The 25,750-nt window shown below is 41.0% G+C and overlaps 1 protein-coding gene across 4 annotated transcripts in view; it reads right to left on the bottom strand.

Annotated features, from left to right (window-relative positions):
- The window catches only part of FARP1 (FERM, ARH/RhoGEF and pleckstrin domain protein 1), a 191,814-nt gene that overhangs the window by 26,568 nt on the left and 139,496 nt on the right, over nucleotides 1-25,750 (bottom strand). Inside the window, exons 7-14 of one of the 4 annotated variants that reach the window (XM_088523313.1) lie at nucleotides 23,230-23,344; nucleotides 21,912-22,059; nucleotides 19,805-19,900; nucleotides 19,120-19,283; nucleotides 17,351-17,419; nucleotides 16,534-16,609; nucleotides 15,310-15,550; nucleotides 1,791-1,981 (exon numbers count right to left, since the gene is read on the bottom strand). In XM_088523313.1, coding sequence (XP_088379439.1) covers nucleotides 1,791-1,981; nucleotides 15,310-15,550; nucleotides 16,534-16,609; nucleotides 17,351-17,419; nucleotides 19,120-19,283; nucleotides 19,805-19,900; nucleotides 21,912-22,059; nucleotides 23,230-23,344 — 1,100 coding nt within the window. The remainder of the gene's footprint in view (nucleotides 1-1,790; nucleotides 1,982-15,309; nucleotides 15,551-16,533; nucleotides 16,610-17,350; nucleotides 17,420-19,119; nucleotides 19,284-19,804; nucleotides 19,901-21,911; nucleotides 22,060-23,229; nucleotides 23,345-25,750) is intronic. The other 3 variants (XM_088523314.1, XM_088523315.1, XM_088523316.1) reach the window with 3 other exon arrangements.

Here is a 25,750-nt window from a genome sequence, read left to right as displayed (position 1 = left end):
AAAATGCAGACAGCAATCACAAGATAGCTACAAGTTAGTGACCCTTGCTTGTGGTTATGGTGACTCATGCTTTAATGAACCTAAGCCCCGAGAACAATCTTTCCCTGCAAACAGAAGACAGCAAGCACTTTCTATGAATTCTTGAGAGATTCCTTTCAGCTAAGGTTATTTCCATAACTCTGGGGTGCTGATGTTCCTTTAGGCTTGCTCTATGCTTCTGGAGCACGGCATATTCTGAAGATCAGAAAGAAATTCCTTGCCATTAACAACTGCCATTAACCCTTGCCAGGTAACCATTTCATCAAACTTGAAAAAATGTTGCACCAATTAGTGTGTGATTCTTAAAAGTTCCATTGGTGGGGTAAAGTCCTACAGCAAAATACTCTCAAGAAAGATAAACACAGAAGTTTTTGCCAGGGCAGCTGGACGACCTAGCAGTGGGTCAGGATAACAATCTATTTTTGTTATCCAAGAAGCAAAGTCATTAGTAGTTTTAACCTCTTAATTCCAAACAGCCCAAAGATCCCAATCATCTTGGTCTTGGTGTTGTTCAGGAAGCACAAAAGAGCAGCAAAACAGCCACAGACCTTTTGCTTCCCTGTTTCCTCCCTCAAGGTCATCAGTGCAGAGGATGCACTGGATAGTCGTGCGAGGAGAGAATGTGGGAGCATTTCAGTGTGCACCCCCATGGGAGCCACTATCACTGGTGTGAGCCACAGACACCACTGGGCTGCTCTTACTTGGACTGGCACAGAGAACTTCAAGTCTGTTAACTGACCCTTGGTTTTTCTTCCCCAGTTCCTCCCATGTAACAGCTCACTAGGGATAGTGGGGAAGGAGGAACCCCAAACTTCTCCCCTTCCTTTCCTACCCTTCCTTCTTTTTTTTCTCACGTGCTCCCACCTCAGGAAAGCAGGCAACCCCAGCACAGGAGGAAGCCCCTCTTGCCCTGCAGCACAGCAGGCAGCCAGTGAGGGAGGCTGCTGGGCTGCTGCAGGAGGGGTGAGCCAGCCCAAGCCCAGGACACCTTGGCTCACAGTCACTTCTGTCTTTGAGAAACAGTTTTGAATTTGATGCTCCCCTGTGGCTGTGCTGCAGTGATGGGGCTGAGCCAAGTATTTACAGCTGAATGTTGAGGGTTGTGGCTCAGAGGAAGCATTTTCTACACCCACAACCATGTGCAAGAGCTGCTCCCAGCAGAGATTGCCTGGAGAGCAAGGGTTGGACACTCCTGCACAAGGCTCAAGTTGTCTCTTTAATCCCTTGTCACCTGGAAATTCTCCATCCAGTAATGTATTGGATTTGAGGGTTTTGTTAAAGCAAGTTACTTAGTCCATCTCCTTAAAAACATGCTAGATTTATAAATAGAAACCATGTCAAAACAAGCTCTAGAAGCTGCAGCCAAAAAGACTGGCCAAGATTTTTTTTTCCACAGTAACTTTGGAGACATGGAGCTACTCAGTTTCTCTCTACTGCTTAGGGAGAGGCACTGGGGGCCCTGGCTCCTGCCTCTATGTTCAATAGGATGAATTTAGGCCTTTGAGCTCTCAGCTACAGCAAATTCATACTTCTGGCCTGACCCACTCTGAACTGCATGAGTTCTGCCACCGGAGCTCACGGACACTCTTGGCCACTATATGAGAGCGGTTGGCAGACACCAAGTGACTCCATTCAAGGTATTTGTGTGGACCTACAGTGAGGAAGCAGCAGGGGTCTAGATATTAATCGCTTGACAAACAGCTGCAATCACCACACAACGTGGAGAAGAGAGCCAAGACCATCTGTTTTACCTTTCTTTTGACCTCTTCCTCATCATCAGTCCTGATGCATGATGGGTCATTCAGCAAAGGGCTGATCAGGGGAGATGCCTGCTTGGCATCAGGGCTCAAGTTTGGAGATAAGGACATATTTGCCACGGATGGTCCTCCTTGGGAATTGATGGAAAGCTCTGAAAGGTGAGGGCTGCCAGTCAGAGAGCCTGCTAAAGAAATGAAGAGACAGAAAATCCAGTTAGGGCACATTTTCTCCAGAGGATACCAAAAGTTACAATCTTGAATTGCAGCATGGGAAACTACACTGTAAGATACAGTCATCAGGGTCCTCAAACTAGTCCGGATGGACTCTAAATCAGAGGAGATGCATCCACTTGCACTAACTAAGGGACTGAAGCAGTTTTTTAGCTGATGAAACTGGCTGGAGTGAGTGTCTCTATGAGGTGTGAAGCCATAAATGACTGTGCTGCAAAGATTTACTTCTAAACACCAAATTCATGCCAAATTTTTCAACATTGTAATCGAATCTAAGAAACATAATAGTTTCCTCAATTTTAAAAGCCGTGTACACTACAATAAATGCATTGTAATGGTGCCACGCTAGGAGCACCATTCTTTCTAGCAAAGTACATGGCTGAAGACTCAAATCAGCTTAAATACTTCATTGGGAACTACAGGATACACATTAGAACAAATATATCTTGTGAAAGGTTACAGAAAAAGAAACATAAACTTTCTACGGCAGTCTTGCTCCTAAGTAACAACAGTCATCTCTAACATGAAGGGAGAAAACTACTATTTCCCCAATTTCTACACACAACAGAAGTATGCATATTATACCTTGTAGGTCTCTCCATGCTCCTCTGATTGTTTGGGATGGAAATGCTAGCATTACATTTACATAAAAAAGCAGTATTTTTAATGCAGAAAGCATGACAATTTTAGATTATCACAAATATAAAGCCCCATTTAACTCTGAATTTAAAAAAAGGACAATTAATTACACTTCCATGGATTCATATACACTACATTAAATAATACTGAAATCAGCATTTTGTCTCTCGGGAGGCAGCCAAACTACTGACTGCACAAAGGAAAGAGTTTGCCAAAATGTCCTCCCAATTGTCCCCTCCTCCAAATCTATGAAAATCTATGAAAATCTAAGCCTTTTTTTAAAACTAGAAATTGGATCTTTCATATGGAAAAATATTTACAGTCTGTTTTGTTTTGGCATCATACCTTAAAATCCAACAACAACAAAAAAAACATAACGAGCTCCTAGTTGCCACAGCTAATAGGCTGTCTAGGACTAAATGTAAAACACATACATCACCATATATACTTAAGGTCAAATACATATTACTACGATGTGTTTATATCCTCTCTAGATTATATTAGTTAAGTGTTCCTGTAACTGCAACATAGCTGAGACACTCCAGTAAACAGAGGCACCAATAAATATAATTAGGCCAGCAGTAAAACCTATTTATTTTCTGGAAGAACTCAGATTTATTGCTAGAACATGAATGTTTTCCAATTCCAAACCAGTCCATGTTTATATATCATTGCTTTGAAAGAGAAAGAAAAAACAATACAGTTATTAGTTTACGTAATCATGACAGTTATGTAGCCTATTATAAATCAAAGTCGAAGCAGTATTTGTCTTGGAAGTTCTGTATTATTACAGCTAGCAAGAACGGATTTACCAACAGTTTCACACTAAATCAATGTTCAGTGAAATTTGAGAAAATGCCACAGCTTGTTACACAAATGTCAATTTTATTGACACTAGCACACAACTGTATACAGTGTTTTCAAAAGAAAAGGAATTCGTCATTGAGAAATAGTGAAACAGGTTAATAGCAAGGTTGAAAAGTTAAAAGTACTACACTCTGCATTACAAAAGACATAAGAAAAGTGATGTTACCTCAAACGTGGAAACAAAGAAATTCTGGCACTATGCCTGTCATACGACAGCAAGTAAGTGGTTTGCACCTCTGTGAGAAGTTCACAGGCATGATATTCTAGAAGTTACATAGCACCTATCTGTGACAGATAGATATAAGTTGACATATCTATCCACCTATTTACAAACCTAGATCTAACTTCTGAAGTACGCGATTTTTTTCTCAGTACACCTTGAGAATTTCAAACTACAAAATATCAAATGGACAACGAATTAAAAAGACTTTCTAATCTACACTTGGAAGACAAGACTTGGGAAAAGTACCGTCATTAAAATATTTGCCTGGCGGCTCACAGCTTTTAAGATACAACCCATCACTTAAAGACTTGCACACCAATACATCACTGACATTCTCAAATTTATTTTGCAGCAAGTTAAAATGCTACATTTGGGTATCAGTGTGGAAATGAGCAGCAAACAAATCCAACCACCACACCTAGAAGCGAGAGCTCAGTTAAGACTACTAGAAACCCCATGGGAATAACAATGTGCTGAACAACCGAAAATTAAAGCTAGATATAAGAAAGTGGCAATATTGCAAAAGTGCCTCAAGATGCTTTCAGCTGATTAGCAGATTTTGGGGCCTAATTACAACCAACACAGCCATAAAGACACATGGGATGTCGTTCTGATTAAGGTGGGAAAAGGGACTTGTTCTGCTGTGAGAAATTCAATAGGTCATGAAGAAATGAAAGCTGGAGGTCTTCTCTCCACCATCGCCAATCAACCAGGACATGCATCATGCTGATGGGCCATGACAAGCATTGCAATGTGACTTTATCCTTTACATGGTGGTGAGGAACAAGTAACCTACATTAACCAGACAAGATTTTCTCTGACCTCTTGCCAAATATAGACTCTACACATCAACTACATACTGCAGAATATGAAGAGGAGCAGAAGGGAGAAGAACAACTTTATTTACAAGCTCCTGAAATTGCTCACATTTTACCCTAAAGGATTCTTTGATTGACAGCAAACTATTAACATGTCAGTTGTTAGATGTCAAGTGGTGCTGCATGGCACACGGGAGGCTGAAAGGGTTTGCGGCTGGTGAAAGCAGTGGTCCTGGCTCATATTCTAGCTAATTCCCATTCAGACTCTAAGTGGGGGCCTATCTTTCAAACATAAGGGAGTTATCTATACACATGGAGAGGGCAGCTAAAAGATGCTTACCAAAGGATTGTTCAAGCACAGAATAAAATATCTGTGGGGGAAGGGGCAGGAATTAAGTATGTGCTTCAATTCTTTTTCTGAAGTTGGATTTAAGAAGAGAAACAAATAATCATTGATGACAGTGACAAATAATGGGATTGCACCTGGCTTTCTATAAATTATCACAGTATGTAGGATTAGCCCATCAATGCCAAAACACCCATTTTGTTGCTTTGAGCTAGCCTACCATTATGATATTGGGAAAAAATGCTGCTGCAGTAAGGAAGGTGACAGCAAAAGTTAACACTTATTAAAAGTTAATTTGAAAAAAAGAAACAAAATTAAGAAAAAACTATGGGGTTTCAGACAGTCACAAAGCATGAAACTATGGGCTATTGTCCTAGCTTCAGAAGTGTCAGCCCACATTGACTTACACTTCCCATGTGCTTCCCATGTGCAACATTAAGTCATTGGTTAAAATCAAATGCTTAACAGATATACTTCTGTCAAAACCTACATCATGTCTTAGAGAGTAACTTGATAATGAGAATGCCCAGGCATGGCAGCACATTGCAGGGCATTGGTGCTGAGCTTGATGCCTACAGGGGCAAGCTTGGCCTGGGTGAGCAAAATGGCTTTAAAATATGTTCAGCACCAGGGAATAAAACAGTGCTCGTAATTGCAATGCGTCAGTTCATGAAGAAAGTCCCTCCCAGAGGCCAACCCAAATCATAGGCAGGCTACATAGCACTCTACCAGTTTGTTTAGACTATGTAGACAGCCTACTGAAATCCCTCACACAGAGGCTTCACCCTAGTGCAGAAGAGCTCTCCTCTTTGTGACGGTAAAGGGGACTCAACATAGCTTGAAAAAAAAATCCTCTTTTTACCCCTTCTCCTGAAACTGATGAGTAACAAGCTCATGCCATTTAGTGTTCTTCATCCACTACCAGTGAACTGGAGTTCCCATCCCTACGCACTGTGGCTAAACAGCAAGGAAGAGCACAGCGGTGCCAAGATGCTCCTGGGATAGAAACATCAACAGTAATTGAAAGAGGCTGAAATTCAAAAATTTGCCAGAAAACCTAAAGGCCTCACACAAACTCAACTGTTAAGGGTTATTTTGTTCTCCAGGTTTACAGTTTTATTGTTAGAAAGTAAAAGGTGTTAAGTCAGAAAGTGCCTTTCTCAATACCTGGAGCATTGCAGGATTCCTGGCGTACTCCCTCTTGGGCCTGCTCCACAGCTACTTAAGTCAGTGGAATTTTTGTCAAGTATTACAGAGATGCAGATCCCATTTATTCTGCTTAAAGAGAAGATAAGTGTTTTCTACGCTCCACTTTGGTAGGTGAAACCCAAACTATTGGCCCTGTGTCCCTTGCATTAACGAGAACACCACTTGTGAATGCTCTTCTCATAAGGGAACACCTGACAGAGCTGCCGCTGTTGTAGCCACAGACTAACATCTGGCTCTCTTTTCCATGGTCACATGGGTTGCGTACCTCTAAACTCTACTCAAAAGGCTTGGTCAGAACCATAATACAGAACGACACAGGGGACAAATAACACCATGTCAGCAGTTTTCAGTACTTTTCAGACAATCGAAGAATTGGAAAAGAGTTTAGTAAGGGTGCCTCTTCTATCTCCTCAGCTGTGAACCAGGCACAGCAGTGCTGCTGAACTAGCAAAGATGTTGGATGCAGATTCCCTTCTGCTTCCCTGGAACACAATAACAAACCCCCCACCGACTTCCATGAAAGCTTGAGGGGGACCAATTCACCAGGCTGCCCTTTTCTTCTCCATTAAACAAAGCAAGCTGGACTGCTGGATGCAGTTGTTAGGATGAAAGATCTTGACAAGCAGTTATGCATCAATCAGAAATACATGTACAAACATCCTTGAAAGCAGCAATCATTAATGTGATGAGGAAAAGGAAGGAGAAACATCTCAGGAAGAGATCCGATGTTGTACATAACCAGTAACCCTGCCTGGACGAAGAGGCACATCACAGGGAGAAAAGTTTCCTTTGACTTCACAGCTTCAAAACGTGTGCCCATGGCAGGGCTGGCAGTAAAGGATTTGGGAGAATGGTGCACCTTTCCAACGAACCAATTTCCTCATCTTCAGGACAAAGCGTCAGCCAGCATTTGGACAGAACAATTAAACCAGTGACAGTTTCACAGCAAAATACCAGTTAGAATGAGTAAAAGCCTTCAGTACAGAAAAAAATAAAAATAATAAAAAAATTAATTCCATGCATACACAGTTAAATGGCTTGACATGCTCATAAAGTCATCAAGCTTGGTGTTGGTTTAGTAGCCAGCAACCTTTGCAGTTGGTAAAGGTCCATGCTTTATTGGCATCCTGCAGTATTAGACAGCGGTGAGGGTGAACTGGACAGTAGCTGCTGTTGGCCTACATCAGGCTATCCTCGGGTTTTAAGCACAAAGAATGAACATTGCAGACCGGGAAGGATACAGGGTCACTGGGCATCACTCTTTTGTCTAGTCTTGATCTTTCCAGACAGAAATGGAACAGGCGATAGCGGAATTTCCCTGCGCTGTACACAGGGTTAGGATTGCTTTGGTTTGTTTTGGTTGCTTTTTAAGTGACTGTGACATGGCAACACAATAGATCTGAAAATACAGCGTGGAGCATTGAGCCCGCATGTAAGCTCGGGCCACAGATACTGTCCATTTCACCAAGACATCTCCCCGAGACCGCAGTGATCCCGCTCACAAGCTACAGCAGCCCGACTCGCTTGAGTGCAGCCTTCACTCAGGAAATGAAGGGCAAACCAATTGCGCTCAACGGAGCCCAAATGCCCCGGGAAACCAGAGCTTTTCCCACCCTCCCTTCACTGTTCAGCTCCTCAGCACAGCATGGTGGAGGCAACTCACAACCCGGGCTGTGTGTTTGTGTTTTCCCCAATGCGGAGGTGAGGAGAGCTCTCAGAGACAGGATCACTGCAATAAGAGGAATTAGGTATCCCTCATACAAATAGGTATTTCTGCAGTAAAAGGACATTAAGACAGCGCTCCAAACAATGCAAGGAACAGAAGATACACCATGCTTTGAGGATAAAGACAGAACATTGAAAAGGCTTTTTCTCCCAGAGAGGTACATGCTGACAAAACAGTGCATACAATGAAACAAAAAAATGTTTCTCTTTGAGCGGTATTAAACAAATGACAAAAATGAGAATGAAGTCCCCAGCATTTCTGATTTTAAAAAATAAATTTTGACTATTAGGATTTCTTCTAAAAACTTCTACATATGTGCACACACAGAAATCAGGAAAGGGCTGGATAGGTGATACACTGCCAAGCTTATGAGCTTTTGTTAGTGGGCTCAGTTGAATTTCGTAGCAGGAAAGGGGAAAAATGAGGAATTCAGCTAATCAAAGATAATATGTGCCTCATGGCAAAGCAACAGGTGGGAGCTCTGACATTCACCGAACTAAACAGAAAGACCTACCTCTGATCTTGCCATAAACCAACAAAGGCAAAAAGACAACTCTTTTCCTCTCAAGACAAGATTTTCAGCATTTTAGAAGAAGCATCTAATCTAATTTTAACAAGCCAGAGAGCTCTCAGTTCAGAAAGCATTCATCTTCCTTGTACCTTCCAAGTTCAGTCAATGCCAGCCACATTATCACCAGCTTTAGAGTTATATTTTACCAGCAGAAGCTGGTTTTCAGGGCCCAAAAAGAATATATATATATATATATATATGTATGTAAGTATATAGAATCAGGAAAAAATACACCTTAAAACTCTAACCTTTCTGGAGCAAACTAACTATTTAGGATAATGCCATGCAGATTTATGATCCTAATATTTTTACTTCTTTCACTGTAATAACATTACCATTATTTACAACCACACTTGTGGAAAACATGCCTGTGAATACCCAGCTCAGCTAGGCACAGGGGTTTTCCAGTCTTCATAACATTTAAAAGAAAGTGCTCACTGCTTTTAATAACAAACGACATGAGACAAAGCACCTTGCTTATCCTACTTGCTCTTTAGAGAACCCAGAACAGAAGAGGAAGTATTTTAAATAAATGCTACATATGTCACCTAAAGGAGGCCCTTTGTTTACATCATGTCTTTGAGTTTAGGCAGAAATTTTGCGTTTTCAAGAACCAGTGGTACCATGCAGCCTAACTGTAAGGAAGAATGCAGCAGATGCCTTTGTTCAGGATCCCTATGTTGCACGCAAGTTGTTTCCTTCAGCAATAAGGTATGTGCCCTTGCCTAGGCATATTACAGTAACAAGCAAGTATTACAAGCACGGTATTACAAACACAGTAACTACTGAAATATAATAGGAAAGACTTTGCTAATTTTAATTTCCTACGATTTAAAGTTCCTTCCTTCTCCTTCCTGACAGCATAGGCAAAGTTTATTTTCCTAATGTACCCTGATGGAAGCCAAAGTCAATTCTGTTTTCCACATTTGAGAAAAGCTATACATCAGTTAAATCTTTGGGACCTCCTGACGGTAATTGCTAAGTGTCAGCCACTTACAATCAGAAATCCCCAAATCATCATGATCAAGTAGGAGACACCAACAAGCAGTTGTGTTTCTCACAGAAGAGGAGCTCTTCTACTGCTTGTCTTGTCTGCTTGTCAGCTGCTAACAAAGGAAAGCATACATGTATTAAAAACATCCTAGAAGATTTTATTTCTCTCATATATCTAGAGTTTTTCCTATTTGCTATGGAGAGCAGGACGGATCCCCGAAATCAGGGGGAAAGAAATGTGCTAAAAGTGTCTGGAAGCTGCCTTAGGAAATCACAGTGAGAGATGAACATTAAGGAGGACTAAAAAAATTGTTTTCACCATTTAAAGTTAAATTGCTGCAATTAAAATTTCATTCTAATGTCACCTCTGATAACAGTCGACTGCCCCATTATGACAAATGAGAGCCGAGTTACACAAACATGGTGTTTGAATCAATTCACAGGTCAGACATCCTTCCTTCTCTTGAAGAACTGGCACGGAAATAGCCACAATTCGTATTTCTTGCATAGAGATTATTTTGATGAGACCTCAATCATGGGTTTTCAATATTCAGGATCAGGACTGTTTCATCAGTTTGATTAACTGATACAATTCCTGCACTCCCAGTGCCCTGAGAAACCATGGGGGTTTTAAACTCACAGGGAGACACTGGGAAGCACTCAATGGTGAAAGAAATGGAATAAATAAGGTGAGACATTTTTGGTGCATTTAAAATATTTTCCATTCTTTTCTTTGTTTTCTTTGTGCTTGACATGAGGCAGAAGAAGACAGATTTTAAAGCACCTATTCTCCTTAGTGAAGAAAAGGAGCAATACACAGGTTTTACATCTGTCCACCCCATTTTCCATTTGACTTTCTCTGGTCACCATCAAGTAATTGCATGTATGGATAGAGATGCCAGGCAGGAACTTCTGTCACGAATCCTACTGCTTCAGAATGAATACAGCTGCAAGAGGTACTCCAAAAACATCTGTGCAAACAGAAACATTCAGGGCAAGAAAAGAGTCTTGTGGCTACAGTGTTAATCAGCCTGTTTCTTTCCGTGAACTAACTCACAAAACAGGTTTTTTTCACCCTTCACTGGTTCTGGTGATTATGTTCAGTACTGGAGATGTTGCTCTGATGAGAAAATTGTCTAATTTTGCATGCCCTTTGATATTGAAATAAACTGGTAGATTGATTTAATTTTTCAGCTTATGAACATGCAACTCTCATTATGTTCTATCTACTTTGTAATTGATCCCAGCTCTACATAGCTCACCTAGGCTACACGCAAATACAGCAAATCTATGTATTTTCAGTTACATATTGACTTCTATTCACATATAGAAATTTCTCTGATATTTTTCTTTGATATAATTTATATTTAGAGCACACTACAATAGTTAGTGGGATGGGACATGTTAGGCAGGTCTAATAAGAGGTATCCTGGGAAAATGGCAGCATTAGGCATAAATCATCCAGAGAGAGCATCCCTCTCTGTCATGCACAAGGAATACTTACTTGCTAGGACATAATGACTAGATAAACTTGAAGGTGCAGCCTAGGAGATTCAAGTATTGGTTATTCTCAACTCCATGCCTGCAAGATCCTATCCTTGCTTCCTTCTCATCACTATTCAAATTCCTTCACCTAGCCATTGATTCCCAAATTTCACCAACCAGATTCTAGGAAAGGCTAATATAAAAAGAAACTACAGAAGAAGATCCCAACTGACACAGTACATTTGAGCTGCCGGTTAGCTGCAGAAAGCTTAAAACTGGGGGGAAGAACAAAATCTTTTACCAGGGCTATAAATTCTTCTGCTACAGTTGAGACCCATGTATGCTTGTACCATGCACATTAACCAGGGGATGCAGATTAATCAATGCCTGCAGTGATTAACGTAAACTGACAGGCTCCTCTTCTCGTGTGTGTTTTGTGAACTAGAATAACACGAATTCCCCCACCTCATCCATAGTCTCACCCCAAAGGTTTCCACTCTTCCCTCTAAGGTCTGTCTGTATTTCTCCCACAGAAACAAATTCCCCAATTAATTCTGAGGGACCTGATCCTATGTGAAAATGTCAATTTAAAACTGCTCTCTCACTACCATTTCTGGCAAGCCCCCAGATATGAACCACATGTCTGGTGGAGGAATTTGGCCCACAGACTGTTTTTAATTAAATGCTTGTCTAATGATATTAAACTGAACGTCAGTGGCACAAGAGTGCTGCAAAATGATTCACTCTAAATTAACTGCCTTTCATGTAATTTACAAACATTTTTTCTTCAAACTGGAAGAACTCCACATGCGTTAAAACTACAAACACTTAAACATATAAAATTGGGAAAAAAATGCCAGATGACAGCAAATAGTTGGAGAAAAATTCTTTTTCCATTTTTTGAAGATAATATTCAAAGAAGATATTGAGACACTATTAGCAACTAAGCTAACTCCAACTACCAGCAGATCTGTTCTTGTAAAATAATAATTTCATTATCTTTGCAGGCATGTGAGAGAAGAAAAAGCAGGCCAATAAAACAGTATTTGAAAGGATGTAAAATAGCAAACATCACCTACAAGTTTCCTATTCACTTAAATCCAAACAATCTGAAATCTATTCACTTTTCTTAAGCAGTAGAAACAAGACCAGAAACAAGAATCCTTTTGTTGAAAGTCCATTCCTTGAGCTCTAATTCTACCAGCTAACAACGCAATTAATGCATGTGTCCCGACTTCTATTACTTTACTATATAATATAACTACTGGTATTTCTGCTATGCAGTCAGCAAAAAAAACCCCAGGAGACTCATGCATACACTCCCCATGCTCACAGTATCTGCTAGTGCAGGCTTCAACTACCTATATTTCATCTTAAATATTCAGATGTTCAAGGCAATTATTTTACAGCTATTCTAAGCCCCAAACACAAACCACCTTCTTTTAAAATTACATACAAGCAAGCTTTATTCTTCATTATCCATTTCCCTGTTTCTAGATTCATGCTTTTAACTACAGGAACATAGGACAGTGTTCCCTGTCACCAAAATATCACCATCAAAAGAAGTGCCTTATAATCATTCCTGTTTAAAGATGAGGTATCTAATCTTTAAGGAAACTCAACACACTAACATAGGTGATCAGATTAAAACTTATATTTACACAAAGATATATTTTAGTGAAAAAAAATAAAGTATATAACAAAACATGCTTAGACTACTATAGGTCTCTTTTTAAATATCCTTCATTCAGATTAAACTCCGTTAAAGTGTGCATAGACCAAGGCATTAGAAAAATTAAAAGGACTTTTTGCTTTTTTATTTTTGTAAAAACAATCTTGAAAATTTTATATTGTCTCAATTTACAAAGTCCTCTAACTGGACTTCATCAAAATTCATGTGAGTGGATTCATCATTACTGCACGGTACAGGTCACTGCAAGTGACCTGCTGTTCATTCAATGCTGTTGTTCATCACTTAAAAATCTTGATTTTTTATAAAACATATAAAAATAAGGCCAGTGGTAAAGAGCACATCTTGTCTCTCAGCTGTAATTACTGCAGGACACCATACAGGAGACCTTTTCTCTGCATATTCTTAATCGACTCAGAGAAACTGGAATCAGATTTTATTAGGATATAGCCTTAGTTCCCCTATATTTTTAGAATGCGAAAATGAGATTTTCATATAATTAGCCTATCTTTCAGTACCTGTGCCAAAATCTAGTTACTCTATGCACAGTACTCAACACAATCAGCCTAGATGAGAGTTAGCTACATAGTCCTTTGTCTCTCTTTGGAGATGAAAAATTTATGAGGTGGCATTATTAAAAAGAATAGCCTATGACAGACTAATTGGATCCTATATAGATAAAGATTTTTCATGATCAAAGAAAAAGAAAAAAGTCAAACAGCGACCACATCCAAAGCCCCCACCAAAAGTCACCCACAACGGAACTTTGATATCTCTGGGAATAATACCACTGAACAAACGAGGGGGAAAAAAGGCAAACCAATCCTCTCGGAATTAATCTTCATACCACACTGACAAAAGAGAGAGAGCATTGCCTTGCAAATCATACTCACACCACTCTCAATTAGAATGGTTTCAGTCTACATTTTATTTCACGTGAATTTCATCTTTCATCTTCTCTGTCTTGCCTGAGCAAAATTTAGAGTTTCAAAACCTCCCTTACCAAAATTGGCCTGTTGAATCCGCTACATAAAAAGCCAATACTATCACTGGGTAAATCTTTATGAAGTTAGATTATAAAATGGATTAGGAAAATGAGCAGACCAAAGACATTCTTGCTATGAAAAGATTTGCCAGCATTGTTAAGGGTTTCTGCAAGCCCTGGTCTTGAATAACAAGCTGTCTACATTTGGCCATACCTTTTTTTTCCCTTAACTTTTTGAGGCACTCGTGAACATCTCTCCTTGTACGGGAGAGAAAAAAAATGTACTAGACTCACAAAAGAGCACAAAGTACCTAGTTCATTTTGTTTTTGTTTTGTCAAAATAACCAGTCAAGTGTCAAAGAAGCTACGGTACATACCTAAAAATGATGTAATACAAAAAAAAAAAAAAAGTTGAGTGTATAAAATCCTACCTAACCATAACATACTACAAAAGTAACTAAATCAGTCATGATTTCCACCCCTCTCCTAGTCTTCAGAGGGGATAAACAACTGTAAAGCTTCACTGAGGCTCATCCTAATTATTGTACTTCTAGTAGCCCTTTCCTTTGGCTGGCCAAGAGGATGACAACGTTTGGAATAGCCCATCCTCTTCGTTTTTACAGTCCAGTCACTTTCCACCAGCCCCGGAAAATGCAATTGGTCTAATGAGCAGTCATAGTTTTCACTGATCTCATACTCCCCCAGTGCCTAGCAGCTGAAGACCTGCATACCGTCCTCATCACTGAGGCCAACAGACACATCCTCCTCTACCTCCTCCTCAAGCTGAAGGCTTCCAAAGGAGTACTTATTTCTAGGCATGGGAGAGGAACTCAGCACAATGGGATTTCCGAACACCAGAGGGTGAGTGAAAGGGTTAATGATTTCCGAGTCGGAATCGCTGGATTCTGTCCCACTGCTGGTGGAGCCCTCCATCATCTGGATTGCAGCCATGTGATCCATCACACCACTGGCATGCAATGACTGGATGACTGGGCTCTGCTTGGATTGTCCCCCACCTGGCAGACCATTGGCCATCATTTTGCCTTCTGGAGAAGACATTTTAGTCATACTGCCTCCTTTACATTGTCTCTCTGACCTGTACTCCTGCCCGGGGGTTGAGGATATCTGGCTCAGGATAAACGGGTCTGTCCCCGACTTATTGCAACGATTTGGGATTTTCTGAACATGAGGCCGCTGAGAACCCGGAGAATATCTGCCATAGTCATGGCCACTACTGGCATAGCTGTCCTCCTCCCCAGTCCTCACCTTGTAGTCATGCCCGTTTTCCGAGACATAACCCTGAGAGCCAGTTCTGCTGAGGCTCATGGTAGGACTGGACCCTTTGCTGCTGGGAGGCAATGGAGTGGCCAGCGGGCTACGGCTCCCTGGCTCTCTAAACAGTTCATCAACCAGCGAGCTGTGCCTTGGCATCCTGGGGCTTCCCCCAGCGTAGAAGGAGAGATTAGCTGTGTTATCATCAAGGTACTCTTCAGAGAGATACTGGGAAGACTTTATGGAGGCTGAGGAATCCCTATACCTATTTCTATTACGATTTTCATCTCTATAGTGAATATAGGCACCACTGGTCAAATCACCCTCATAATTGTCATTTGTTTGGGAATATGACCGGGTTATTTGTCCTCTGAGAAGATCATACTCGCTATCTACATCACTGCAGTCAATGAAAGGAATGGAGGTGCTGCTGCCATGAGCAGCCCTGGAAGCTGGACCTGTGCTTGGTTGCTGTGACTGAGGTCTGTTCTGCTGCATCTTGTCCTTAGTAGTCTCCTCTTCTTCCTCCACTGTTGACACCACTGCTCCATCCACCTTTCTGCTTTCCTTTGGGCTCTTCTTCAAGGAAGGGCTCCTGTGTTGTCCAGTGTCTTCTGTTGAAGCTTTCAATTCCTTTCCTTGCCGGCAACTCTGCACTGCTGTGGCATCACTGTCGTCTCCAAAGGCAAAGCTAGAGCTCTGGAAAGATAAAGAAGGGAAGGCAAAGGGGAGACAACACGGGAGGGAGGGATGGGAGAGAGGCAAGGTGGAAGGGAAGGGAGCCAGAGGGAAAAGGCTATGTGTAATTACACACCACCATTTTGCACTGCATATTGCAGCAACATAGGTATCTCTTGAAACCAGAGGTAGTAAGTAATCCAAGCCTCAAAATAAATTAAATGACAGAAACCCAGGTCTCTGATCTCGAAGAACAGATAATGGGGGAAAAAAAACATAAACTAAGCAAAAGGAAGATAAGGGAGGTAGCATGCAGTGGTATGTAAAAAGGGGTATTTGAGATGGTTCCGTGCCCCAGCACTGCCATCACCACTGAGTATCAACCTGTTTGCATTCCTCTGAGTAGCCGAAGGGACAAGAAAGATAAAACATACGAGATAGATAAATACTGCACAGCCTCTTTGTATACACTCAAAAAGCCCAAAGGGCCCTCTGCAGGCTTCTGAACAGCCCAGCATTCAGCCACTGCAGTCATTCCTGGCTTGTTTTTCAGCAAACAGAAATGCCACATCTGTCTAACAACTTTACTTTCACCTCCTGGGCTTGTCTTGGAAGTTACAAAATGCTAAAAGACATGTGAAGCAGGATACTCATCTACTGAGTCCTCTGCTGAGGACTCTTCCTCCAACATAACCACCAGTGACAACCTGGACCCCAATATTAAGACCGTGAATTGCATTATTTTAGATGGTCATTAGTTTGATTCAGACAAGCTCACTTTTGGTGCTTGTCATCTGGAAGCATCTTGTTTTCTGTAACAGAAATGAACCTGCTCCACTTGCAGAAGCTAAAACTTCTTATACCCAGGGCTCCTGAGCTCCCATTTAAATGGAAAGTGAGCAGAAAAATCTGTGCTTCCCAGTTTTCAAAACACCAATCGGTTGAGAGTAATCTATCAAGAAATGCTTAAAAGGCATCAACCAGGGTTTCATCACATCACTGACTTGTTTTGGCACCTCTGAATGCTGTTCTGAAGGCTGTGCAGTCAGACTCCTGATGGAATGAATCTTGCTGTGCTTCCTGAGGGAAAAACAGAAAATTGCAGTAAGAAGACATCTCAGGTTTTTCATCAACAGGCAGCAAGAGAAATGTCTCCTTGAAAAGCTAAAGTTCCCAATAGTAGCTTTCATAGAACTTTTTTTTTTTTTTTTTTTTTTGTAAAATCTGAATGTAGTGCACATTGCAGAGATGCTATTGCAAGAAAAGGGAAGAGCACTGAAGCAGAACATGAGTCATAAGCATAAACTGTTGTCAGGGTCTTTTGTACGCTTTGCCATAACTTTCAGCTGACCATGAGCAAGATGAGTTTGGACAAAACTTCCTCTAGCAAGTTAAATTGGAAGCCTTCCCTGCAGATCTCCCTCTTGAGGTTGACTATGCCTTTTTCTGTTATTTCCCTTTTATTCTCAGGCGAACATGTTTACTTAAAAAGGATTTACATTCATTTCTGTCCACATAGATTAATTTCATCCAACTGAAGAGGGTGCAAGTCAATATGGGAGTAAGTTACCTGCAATGGTAGGGTGCTCACTGCAGAAAAACACATTGAAGACTATTGATTTTAGGTAAAATATAGGTCCTGCCAACTTCTGTCAAAATATTTAGGACAAAGGGGATATTATATTAGTGATGAACTGCCAAACCAGCAAAAACGGTATTCTTGCTGAGACTTGTGCCAAGCTTTTAGAATATAACTGACTGGAAAAGACCACTCTTCTTTAAGGAAAACATATCAGATTAGCTCATTTAGCTTTCTCTCACCTTTCAAACTGTACTTTTTTGTGCCCTCCTTCTTTAACATAGTCAAGGACTTGCTTCTGAGTCCGGCCACTAGAAGAAAAACACAGTTAAGCTATCAGTCTGAAAAAAAATGAGTCTGTCACATTTAATATAGTATATCGCCTAGTCATCGTAGCCATGTACGTGGTCTGCAACTTTTTGAGAGTCCCTGCTGGGCAGACTAACAATCCATCGTTTATAGGCTATGTCCTATGGAGTCACAGCAACCAGAAAAATATTTCTCACTCTCAGCTGCAATTCATGCAACCTCTAAAGGAAGTTGACCATGACAGAAACCCATTTTTCAAAAAATCTTTCTGCATGGACAGAAAGATTTTTTTTGCCATGGAGATACCTTTTGGTGCCATTTCAGAACCATCTGAATTCCACCATGTACCCTTTATAGGGGGTTACACCATAAGAGAAACTAGGGTTAAATTTTCCTCCCATGAACAAAAACCATTCCTGAATCCTTTTTAGAATCAAGTATCAGACTTACCCAGTTTCACTAAAACCGGCAACTAAGGGGAAAGTAGCTGAAATGCGTTTCATGGCTCAGCTGCTAATATTAAAGACACCAACTAAAGGTACATACATTTTTCTGCAGAGATTTAGGCTGGAAATCGCTCCCTCCCTTTCTCCTATAGGCCTAAAAGTTGTCAGAAAGCCCATCACTTTCTACTGTGTAAAGATAAACTCTAAAAAGGAATTGAAAGCAGTAAAGCAAACCAAGAATGTTGAACAGAGAACCAAATCCTTTCCATTCATTATAGGCTTCTGCCTAAGAATTACCGTGAGGCTTGGAAAAGGTTTCCAAACTACTCAGCACAGATCACAGCAAATGCGTGATGTGGTCAAAATCTGTTCTCCAAATCAGAAGGTAAGTTGAATGCCCCTATATTTTTCTATTACTATGTCTCTATCAGTGACTTAATTACACTACAGTTTAGCCAAAACATAGGTCCTTGCATATTAACTTTACAAGAGGGAAAGAGAAAGCTGGCAGACCTCTTGGATGGCCATATCTACTAAATACTTGCATCAAACTACTAGAGTTTTTGAGTTTGCATATAATCCAAGAAGATTCAGGCTTTGGAAAATCTGAACCAATACACCCTGTAAAACCACTTGAACACTAGATGTTATCATACGTCATACGTGTTTATTAAGGCCTATGCTAAACTAAATTATGTTTGTATATCAAGAATTGCACTTAGTGTAGAGATGCTTTATTTCAGCAAAGAGCATATCTGCTGTTCATCTCCCCCCCCGCCAAAAAAAAAGAGCATAAAAGGATTTTCTTTTCCCTTCCTGACATACACAATTTCCCAAGCAGATTTTGTCCAAACATAGGTGGCCTTCTCACATAAATCTTTTACAGGCATAAAAGTCTCAACATAAAGAGAAGACACTGCTCTTAATTGCATAGGGCTGGGTTTACCACAGGGCCACAGAATGAAAATGCAGTGAGAGAAAAGACTTCTCCCTAAACACAGGGGAGCTGGAGAGCGTCAGAGTTGCAAGTTAGCATTGTTTTAGCCCACGGGTGGATTTTGCTATCTGAAAACAGCTGGAACCAATATACCTCATACCCCACCTCCAGAAAGTTGCTTTGCAATGGCCACTACAAAATTCTTTTTTTTTTTTTTCTCCATAGTCTTTTCTGTATTATTTGGGATGAGAAAATCAACAGAAAATATAAAGGGGCAAACTGCAACTTTGAAAAGTGAACCGAAGAAAGCAGATCTCACCTGAACCTAAATGATGAACCTCTAGAAAAAAGAACAGGTTTAGGCTTTGGTTTCGGCTCCTCAAAAAGCCTGAAGAAGGCATGATGTTCCACACAGATCTTCCAGAAAGACTTGCAGAAATCTCGACTGGCCATAAGGAACTCCAGGGTATCCTGGAAGGAACTCTGGAACATGAGAAAGTATTTGCAATGTTAACAAGCAAGCAACACACATTACAAAGATTTACTGATAAAACCAGAGCCATGCTACAAAAAATATGTTCTCCTGATCCATTGGCTTCCACGCTTAGCAGGCTCTTTCCTTCTCTCTTTGAGACATCACTGATCTGCCAGGCAATATCTGAGCTATAGCTTCAACTTCCTTTCATTGTCAAGTACGACAGACATAAACCAGAGACATTAATATGTTAAGGGGGGCTTAATATTTTGAGGTAGTTTGCAAACAACAGCTTAAGAACCAGGAAAGCAGTCACAAGAAGACTTTGTGACATTCAGCTTACATCTCCATTGCTAGGATTGCTCATCTGAGTCGCCCGTTTGATACATGAATTAACAAGCCAACTGAGAACCTAAGCAATTAATTAAAAAAATCTTCTTGAGATTATAAAAATACATATTTTATCTGTGAGTAAACATTTACCAAACAACCTCTCCTCCGTATTAACCAATTTCTACCAAGGACTTACATTCACATCAGGCCGTAGCTTGATAAGAAAGCGTTTCCTCTTGAAGCTCAGCTTTCGAACTTTAGCCCAGTTGAAAGCATTGATCTTGGTGTGACCCTACAGAGGACAAAGCCAGAAGACTTTAAGCACTCCAGATATGAATGGAGAAATCTAAACCACTAAGGAAAGCTTGTAATGCATTAATTATCTGTTCACTTCACTTGCCATTATGATATTTCTTATCATTCTTACTCTGACATGGCAAACACATTTTAACCTTAAGGATCTGGAGGTATGACTGAAGGCAGATATTTAGTGTTATAAGTACAGCGATTTGACACAAAGGTATCTAATCCAGCATCACTGCACAGAAGAGAGAGGCCCAGCCTTTGCCAGACAACCCTACCTTGTTCCAATATGCAGGCAAAAAATTCTCCTTTCCTTGCATGGTGCAGAAGCTTCCAAGAGAGCATGACATGCAGCTGGGAGCACTAAGCTCCCAGGCTTCCTATATAGCCGACAGAGCAGCATCTCCAAAGGGACACTCAGATTTTCGGTGGACTACATCACCTCCCAGAGGTGCCTCCTCTCTCTACCAGGCACAGAGAACGCAGGGAATCCAGACAACCAACATGGTCACCTCACGGTGATGGGACAGATTTCTTTCCTATCTACCTATCTACCTAATGAACATCCCTTTAAATATCAGCTAAATGAAAAAAAACCCCAGCAACTGTAAAACCTCATCTTTCATAGCGAGCAACAGAATTGAAAAAAAAAAAAGAAATAAATTACTTAAGGTTTGCCTGAAGAGTCAAAAACTTCTGAAGTAAACAACACGCCTGAGAAATTCTCTCCAAAATGCTATCTGACTTCCAGGCATGGCATCATTTAACCCACTGACCCTTGAGCTTATTCAATAGAGTTCAACACAAACATGCCCGCAGCACGTCACAGACATTTCAAAGAAGAGCTACTACAGCATGGCTGCATGCACAAGTGCATATTGATTTGGGCTTCATCACCAGAAGGACGTAGGAGTACCAACAGTGTGATTATCCCTGGTAAGTCAGTCCCTGCTGTCTATGAATTTCATAATTACCCTCCCCTGAAGAATTCAGCGGCACTACTGCCAATTCCTAAATAAATGGCTGGGTTTAAAAAAGTCTGTGTGGGCAATGCTAATGCCATCTGTGAGAAAACTTTCATTTTCCTTGATGCTGCTCTTACAAGACTTTCTATAGTAGTTTCTCTCAGTTATATCCACAATAAAAAAGGTGGACATACACGTCCTATGGAAACAAACCCCTAAGACTGCTACTGAGCTCCAATTGCTAGAGTCAAAACAGAAGGCCAAAACCTGAGAGATCCCATCACAGTGTTCAGTCTTGGAGCTTGATCCAGCAAAATTTCCAAGCTTTTTTGCAAGTCCTCCAGAAAGCTGCCTGAAATAAATTAGGGCTGTGAACAAGAGGAGGTGACTGAGCTGTAGAGCTTTACAAATCAGGCCTTGGGCCTCAGCTGGCAGCTACATCTCTTCAGAGGCATCCCAGCTGTCTGCTGGGACCCAGTGAGGCCCTTGCTGTTTTGGGTGGGTATCTGCTTTCAGCTGTAAGGCAACGTCCTAATTTACAAGGTTTTGAAACTCGTAAATTCGGCTGTCGTAAAATACTGCAGAGGGAGTTGGGGAAGGGCCTACACATACAATCATTCGAGATGTGTGTACTTCTAACAACGTCCTGATGTTCTCATGCTTCAAGTCCTCATGCTTCAATTTTGTAGATTTACTATAGAGACATTTGGTTGCATCTTTGAAGCAGTATTTAAGCTGGAAACACTCATCATTATATTTTAACTAAGCGGTTAAAATAAATAGGTGTTTTATAACGGTAACAACGTCCAGCCTGTAAGTGTGAGTAAGGCAAACACCCCTGGAAGTGAAGGGCATAATGCAACTATAAAAGTAGTAAGGCTACTGTTGGCTTGTTGGAAAAAAATGATAGAATTTCCTGGACTTTTCCAGCCAAATTCTTGGAGACATGGCTGGGGTGTCGCAATTCTTACTGTTGTGAGAGATATAAGAGATATATATAATAAAGCACACAGCCATAATCAGAGCAGCTCTAACCTGAAACACCAGAATGCCTGTGTTGGCAACAGCCAGGTTGATTTTTGTCCCTTCCCTGTCCTTGGCTGGATGCAGGCGTATTCCATACATCTCCAGCCGACGGGCGATCTCCAAAAGCTGGAAGTCAGACTCTGCTGGTGTCTGTCCCCTTGAAAATGAAATCACAGAAGAAAACACAAATTCTTCACACCTTTTTCACAGAGATCAACGGATCCTCTAAAGAATAAAGAGACACATCATCACAGAGGCTAAAACCTGTCAGTGGTACCATACCGTCTTGGTTGTTCCACGCCCCTATATTTATATCTGCTGGAAAAACAATTTCAACTCAGTGCAAGCCAATATCAAAGAACCTACAGCTTTTACAGGCTATTAGAAATATTCCCCACTCCACTTCTGAGACACCTTAGACAAACAGATCTTGAATCGTTTTCTTTAACAGATGCCACTCTATATATAAATCTATTTCCATTGGAATACCACCTGATATTTCTTAAAAATTCATAAAAATAAAGGTTTATAAGAATGTTGTTCATTGTAAAAGCGAATATGATTTTTAAAAAAGTAAAACTGAAGACATAACAGCCTTAATATAAATGCAGTGAACCTATAAGCACTAAATTTCTTGACTAAATTATGCACAAATTCTGATTATTACTGCTATAAACTCCCAACCACCCATCTCCAACTCTTCAGTTCAAACTTGAAGTCTTCAAGTCTTGAAGTTTTCAAAAGCAGAAATATACTTTCCTATGCCTTATTCTTAATTTTTCTACCACTAAGCTCTTTTCCAGGACTTAAGACATCAAGTCACCAATTGGCGACATGATCTTGAATCCTATTCCCCAAATCCTTAATTCTGCATGCGCTCTGTGCTTTCCCTAAAAATTATCATTAAAATCCTTCTTCACCTACCCCTAAGCACAGCATGAAAAGGTGAAAATGCAACATTTTATGTCCTTGAAATCAAAGAGTCTATTGTCACAAGTGCCTGATCAGAGTCATCATCTGCAATCATATCTGCATGTACAAAATTGGCAGTGAAGCATTTTGTATGAAATAGACTGTAAAATAATTGCATGCCTGAATGAATATCAAAATCAATTGCTCTTTAAACATCTTGTTATGATGACGGGAGAAAGACAGCCGTAACCTTCAGGAAACTCATAGGCTGGATTTTTTTTTCTTTGAGTCGTAACTTTCTGGAAACTCAGAGGCTAAAACTTCTGTACTTACAATCTAGCATGCATGCACAGGCAGAATTTACTGAAGGGAAAGAAGATCAATAAGAAGGAGAAAAAAAAGAAAAAACTCTTACATGTGATTACGGTGAAATTCCATGATTTTGTCTTCTAGTGCTTCTTGCTGAGGTATATACTTGTTCTTTGCTAAATGTTCACGATCTATGGTTTCATCAAAATCTCCAATCTCAGCTACAAAAAATTAAAGAAAAAAAATATTAAAGCAGTGAATTGGATATGCACCAGAAAGTGCAGGTAGCAGGGATGAGAGCAGAGAGACCAGCACGCTGCCATAAGTTGTGCCATAGTTTCATGACTCACACTCCCGTTATTGTGATTTCCACACGTTCCTCCCTTCTCATCTAGGCAAACAACTGGCATAGACGCGAGAAGCAGCCCGAGGATTCCCTCCAACCTCCACAACCACGTACATTACCGCCACATGTTTGTTTAGCCAATAAAGCCATCACAGCCTTGCCCCATGTTGGGGAATAAAGGAGGTGACCAGGAGAAGGAGAGCACTACTCCAGCACAGCCCACTGAGCCTTCGCCCCATGGTGGTGCCCAGCTGCACTTCCCAAGAGAGGCAAGCACGAACTTCTTCCCCAGGCCCAAGTCCCACACATCATCTCCCATGACAAATCGGAAGAGGGTGGGCTGTGTTTTGCCTGTTTCAACACATGCACGTCTGCCATCTCATTTGTCTTCCTTTAATTTTGCAGCAATACGAGGAAGATTCTGTCTCCCTCCCCCTCAAAGCTGTGCCCATCTGCTGCAGTTATTCAATAAAGTGTGTGTAAGAGTGTGTTACACCCACCTTCCATTTCTCAGCCCATTCAGTAAGACTGCCTTTTGCAGGGAGAGGGGACAATCGATGTGTAGGTACCACATTACTATCTTTTTGCCTAGTGTTCTTGAGTATTTCTGAAAATCTTGCTAATATTTTATTTTTTAAACAGAACAACATACCAGCCCTCTGCCTGCAGACCTGCTGGAATAACAGGAATAATACCTCAAGGCTGCTACCTTATAAACATCAATGAAACTAAAACGCAGATCCCTCAAGCTAGATCTAGGCTACACACTGTTCTGCAGTTGACTGAGGGTGCCAGGCTCAGATCCTTGCTTCAATCTTACCACAGGGTACCACCACCCTAGCTGTCCCATATAAAAGATCCTTTAATCCATTTCTGCCCAAAATGAGCTGGTTTAGAAAGAAAGAAGGGTGTAAGTAGATGTTTAGGACACTGCAGGTGATTTGTGAAAGACTTTTGTCCAGCTCCAGATGTGGAGGGGAGAGCATCTCGTACAGGTGTGCAAGATGAGGACCGCAAGCACTGATGAAAGACCTTTCAACCCAAATTGGCTGCAGCCACACAACTATTCTTGATGCCCAGAAGGCTGTAGAAGTCAAGGTTGGAAAAATGACTGAAAATCAAGATGGGATGAGGGAGGGGGTGGGAATCAGCCAATATGCTCTGAATAATCCCTTCTGACATTCAACAACAGACTTTCTTATTAATGAACATTTGAGAATTCTCCTTTGCAGAAAGGTCCTCATTTTCCCCATCTCAAAAGCAGCTCCACCACCCCAATTCTACTTGCCCCCACCATCACAAATCTTTGGGGTCCATTTTTAGTCCTAACTCCAATGAAAGATTGTTTCCCTTTTTTAATGAAGCCACAAGCCTGCCTAGGCTTGCAATGTCTTAAGTGATGCTAGTTGGGTACTGACTCTTGAAAATGTGCATAGAGTTTTCTACAGATGTAGCGTTCACCTGTCATAGAATGCTTAAGGTTGGAAGGGACCTCTAGGGATCATCTAGTCCAACTCCCCTGCACACGCAGGGTCCCCTAGAGCACGTGGCACAGGACTGCATCCAAGCAGGATTTGAAGATCTCCAGAGAAGGAGACTCCACAACCTCTCTGGGCAGCCTGTTCCAGTGCTCTGGCACCCTCACTGTCAAGAAATTTTTCCTTAAGCACCTGTGGGACTTTTGGTGCTTCAGTTTCTGGCCATTACCTCTAGTTCTGTTGGTGGCCACCAGTGAAAAGAGGCCAGCACCATCCTCCTCACTCCCTCCCTTGAGGTACTTATAGACACTGACCAGGTCCCCTCTCAGCCTTCTCCAGGCTGAACAGGCCTAGCTCCCTCAGTCTTTCCTGTCAAAGAAAGCTGTAACAATCATCTCTGTCTAAAACATGAGAACAGTAGGTCTTAAGGAATATTGTTCATGTCTTATGAAACACACTCCTAAGAACACTAAATGTGTCATAGCTTGTATATCCTTGTACACAGATGTAATTAAATCCCCCTTATGTAGGGCTAGACTACAGAAGACTAAGACTACAGAAAACTTACTTCCCCACATAATTTTATAATGTTCTTTGCATCTGTGGACTCCCAATCCATTAGCAAGGCTGTCCTTTTGACTTTCAAACCACTTCTGAAGTTGTTCTCTCTGACCCTGTTCTCAGCAGTTTCTCCTTCTACCCTCTCTAGCTTTCCTTTTTCCTCTTAAATTCCTTTCTAATAGCAGTGTCTCTAGAAAGAGAGGGATTTTTATCTTGAATACCACCAGCCTCTCATATAAGTC

The sequence above is a fragment of the Tinamus guttatus genome, unplaced genomic scaffold, assembly GCF_059628265.1.
Source record: "Tinamus guttatus ecotype Peru unplaced genomic scaffold, ASM5962826v1 Tinamus_guttatus_pri_ptg000180l, whole genome shotgun sequence".
NCBI lineage: Eukaryota > Metazoa > Chordata > Aves > Tinamiformes > Tinamidae > Tinamus > Tinamus guttatus.
Note: the sequence above shows the minus strand (reverse complement) of the source record. Positions and strands in the feature narration are given on the sequence as shown.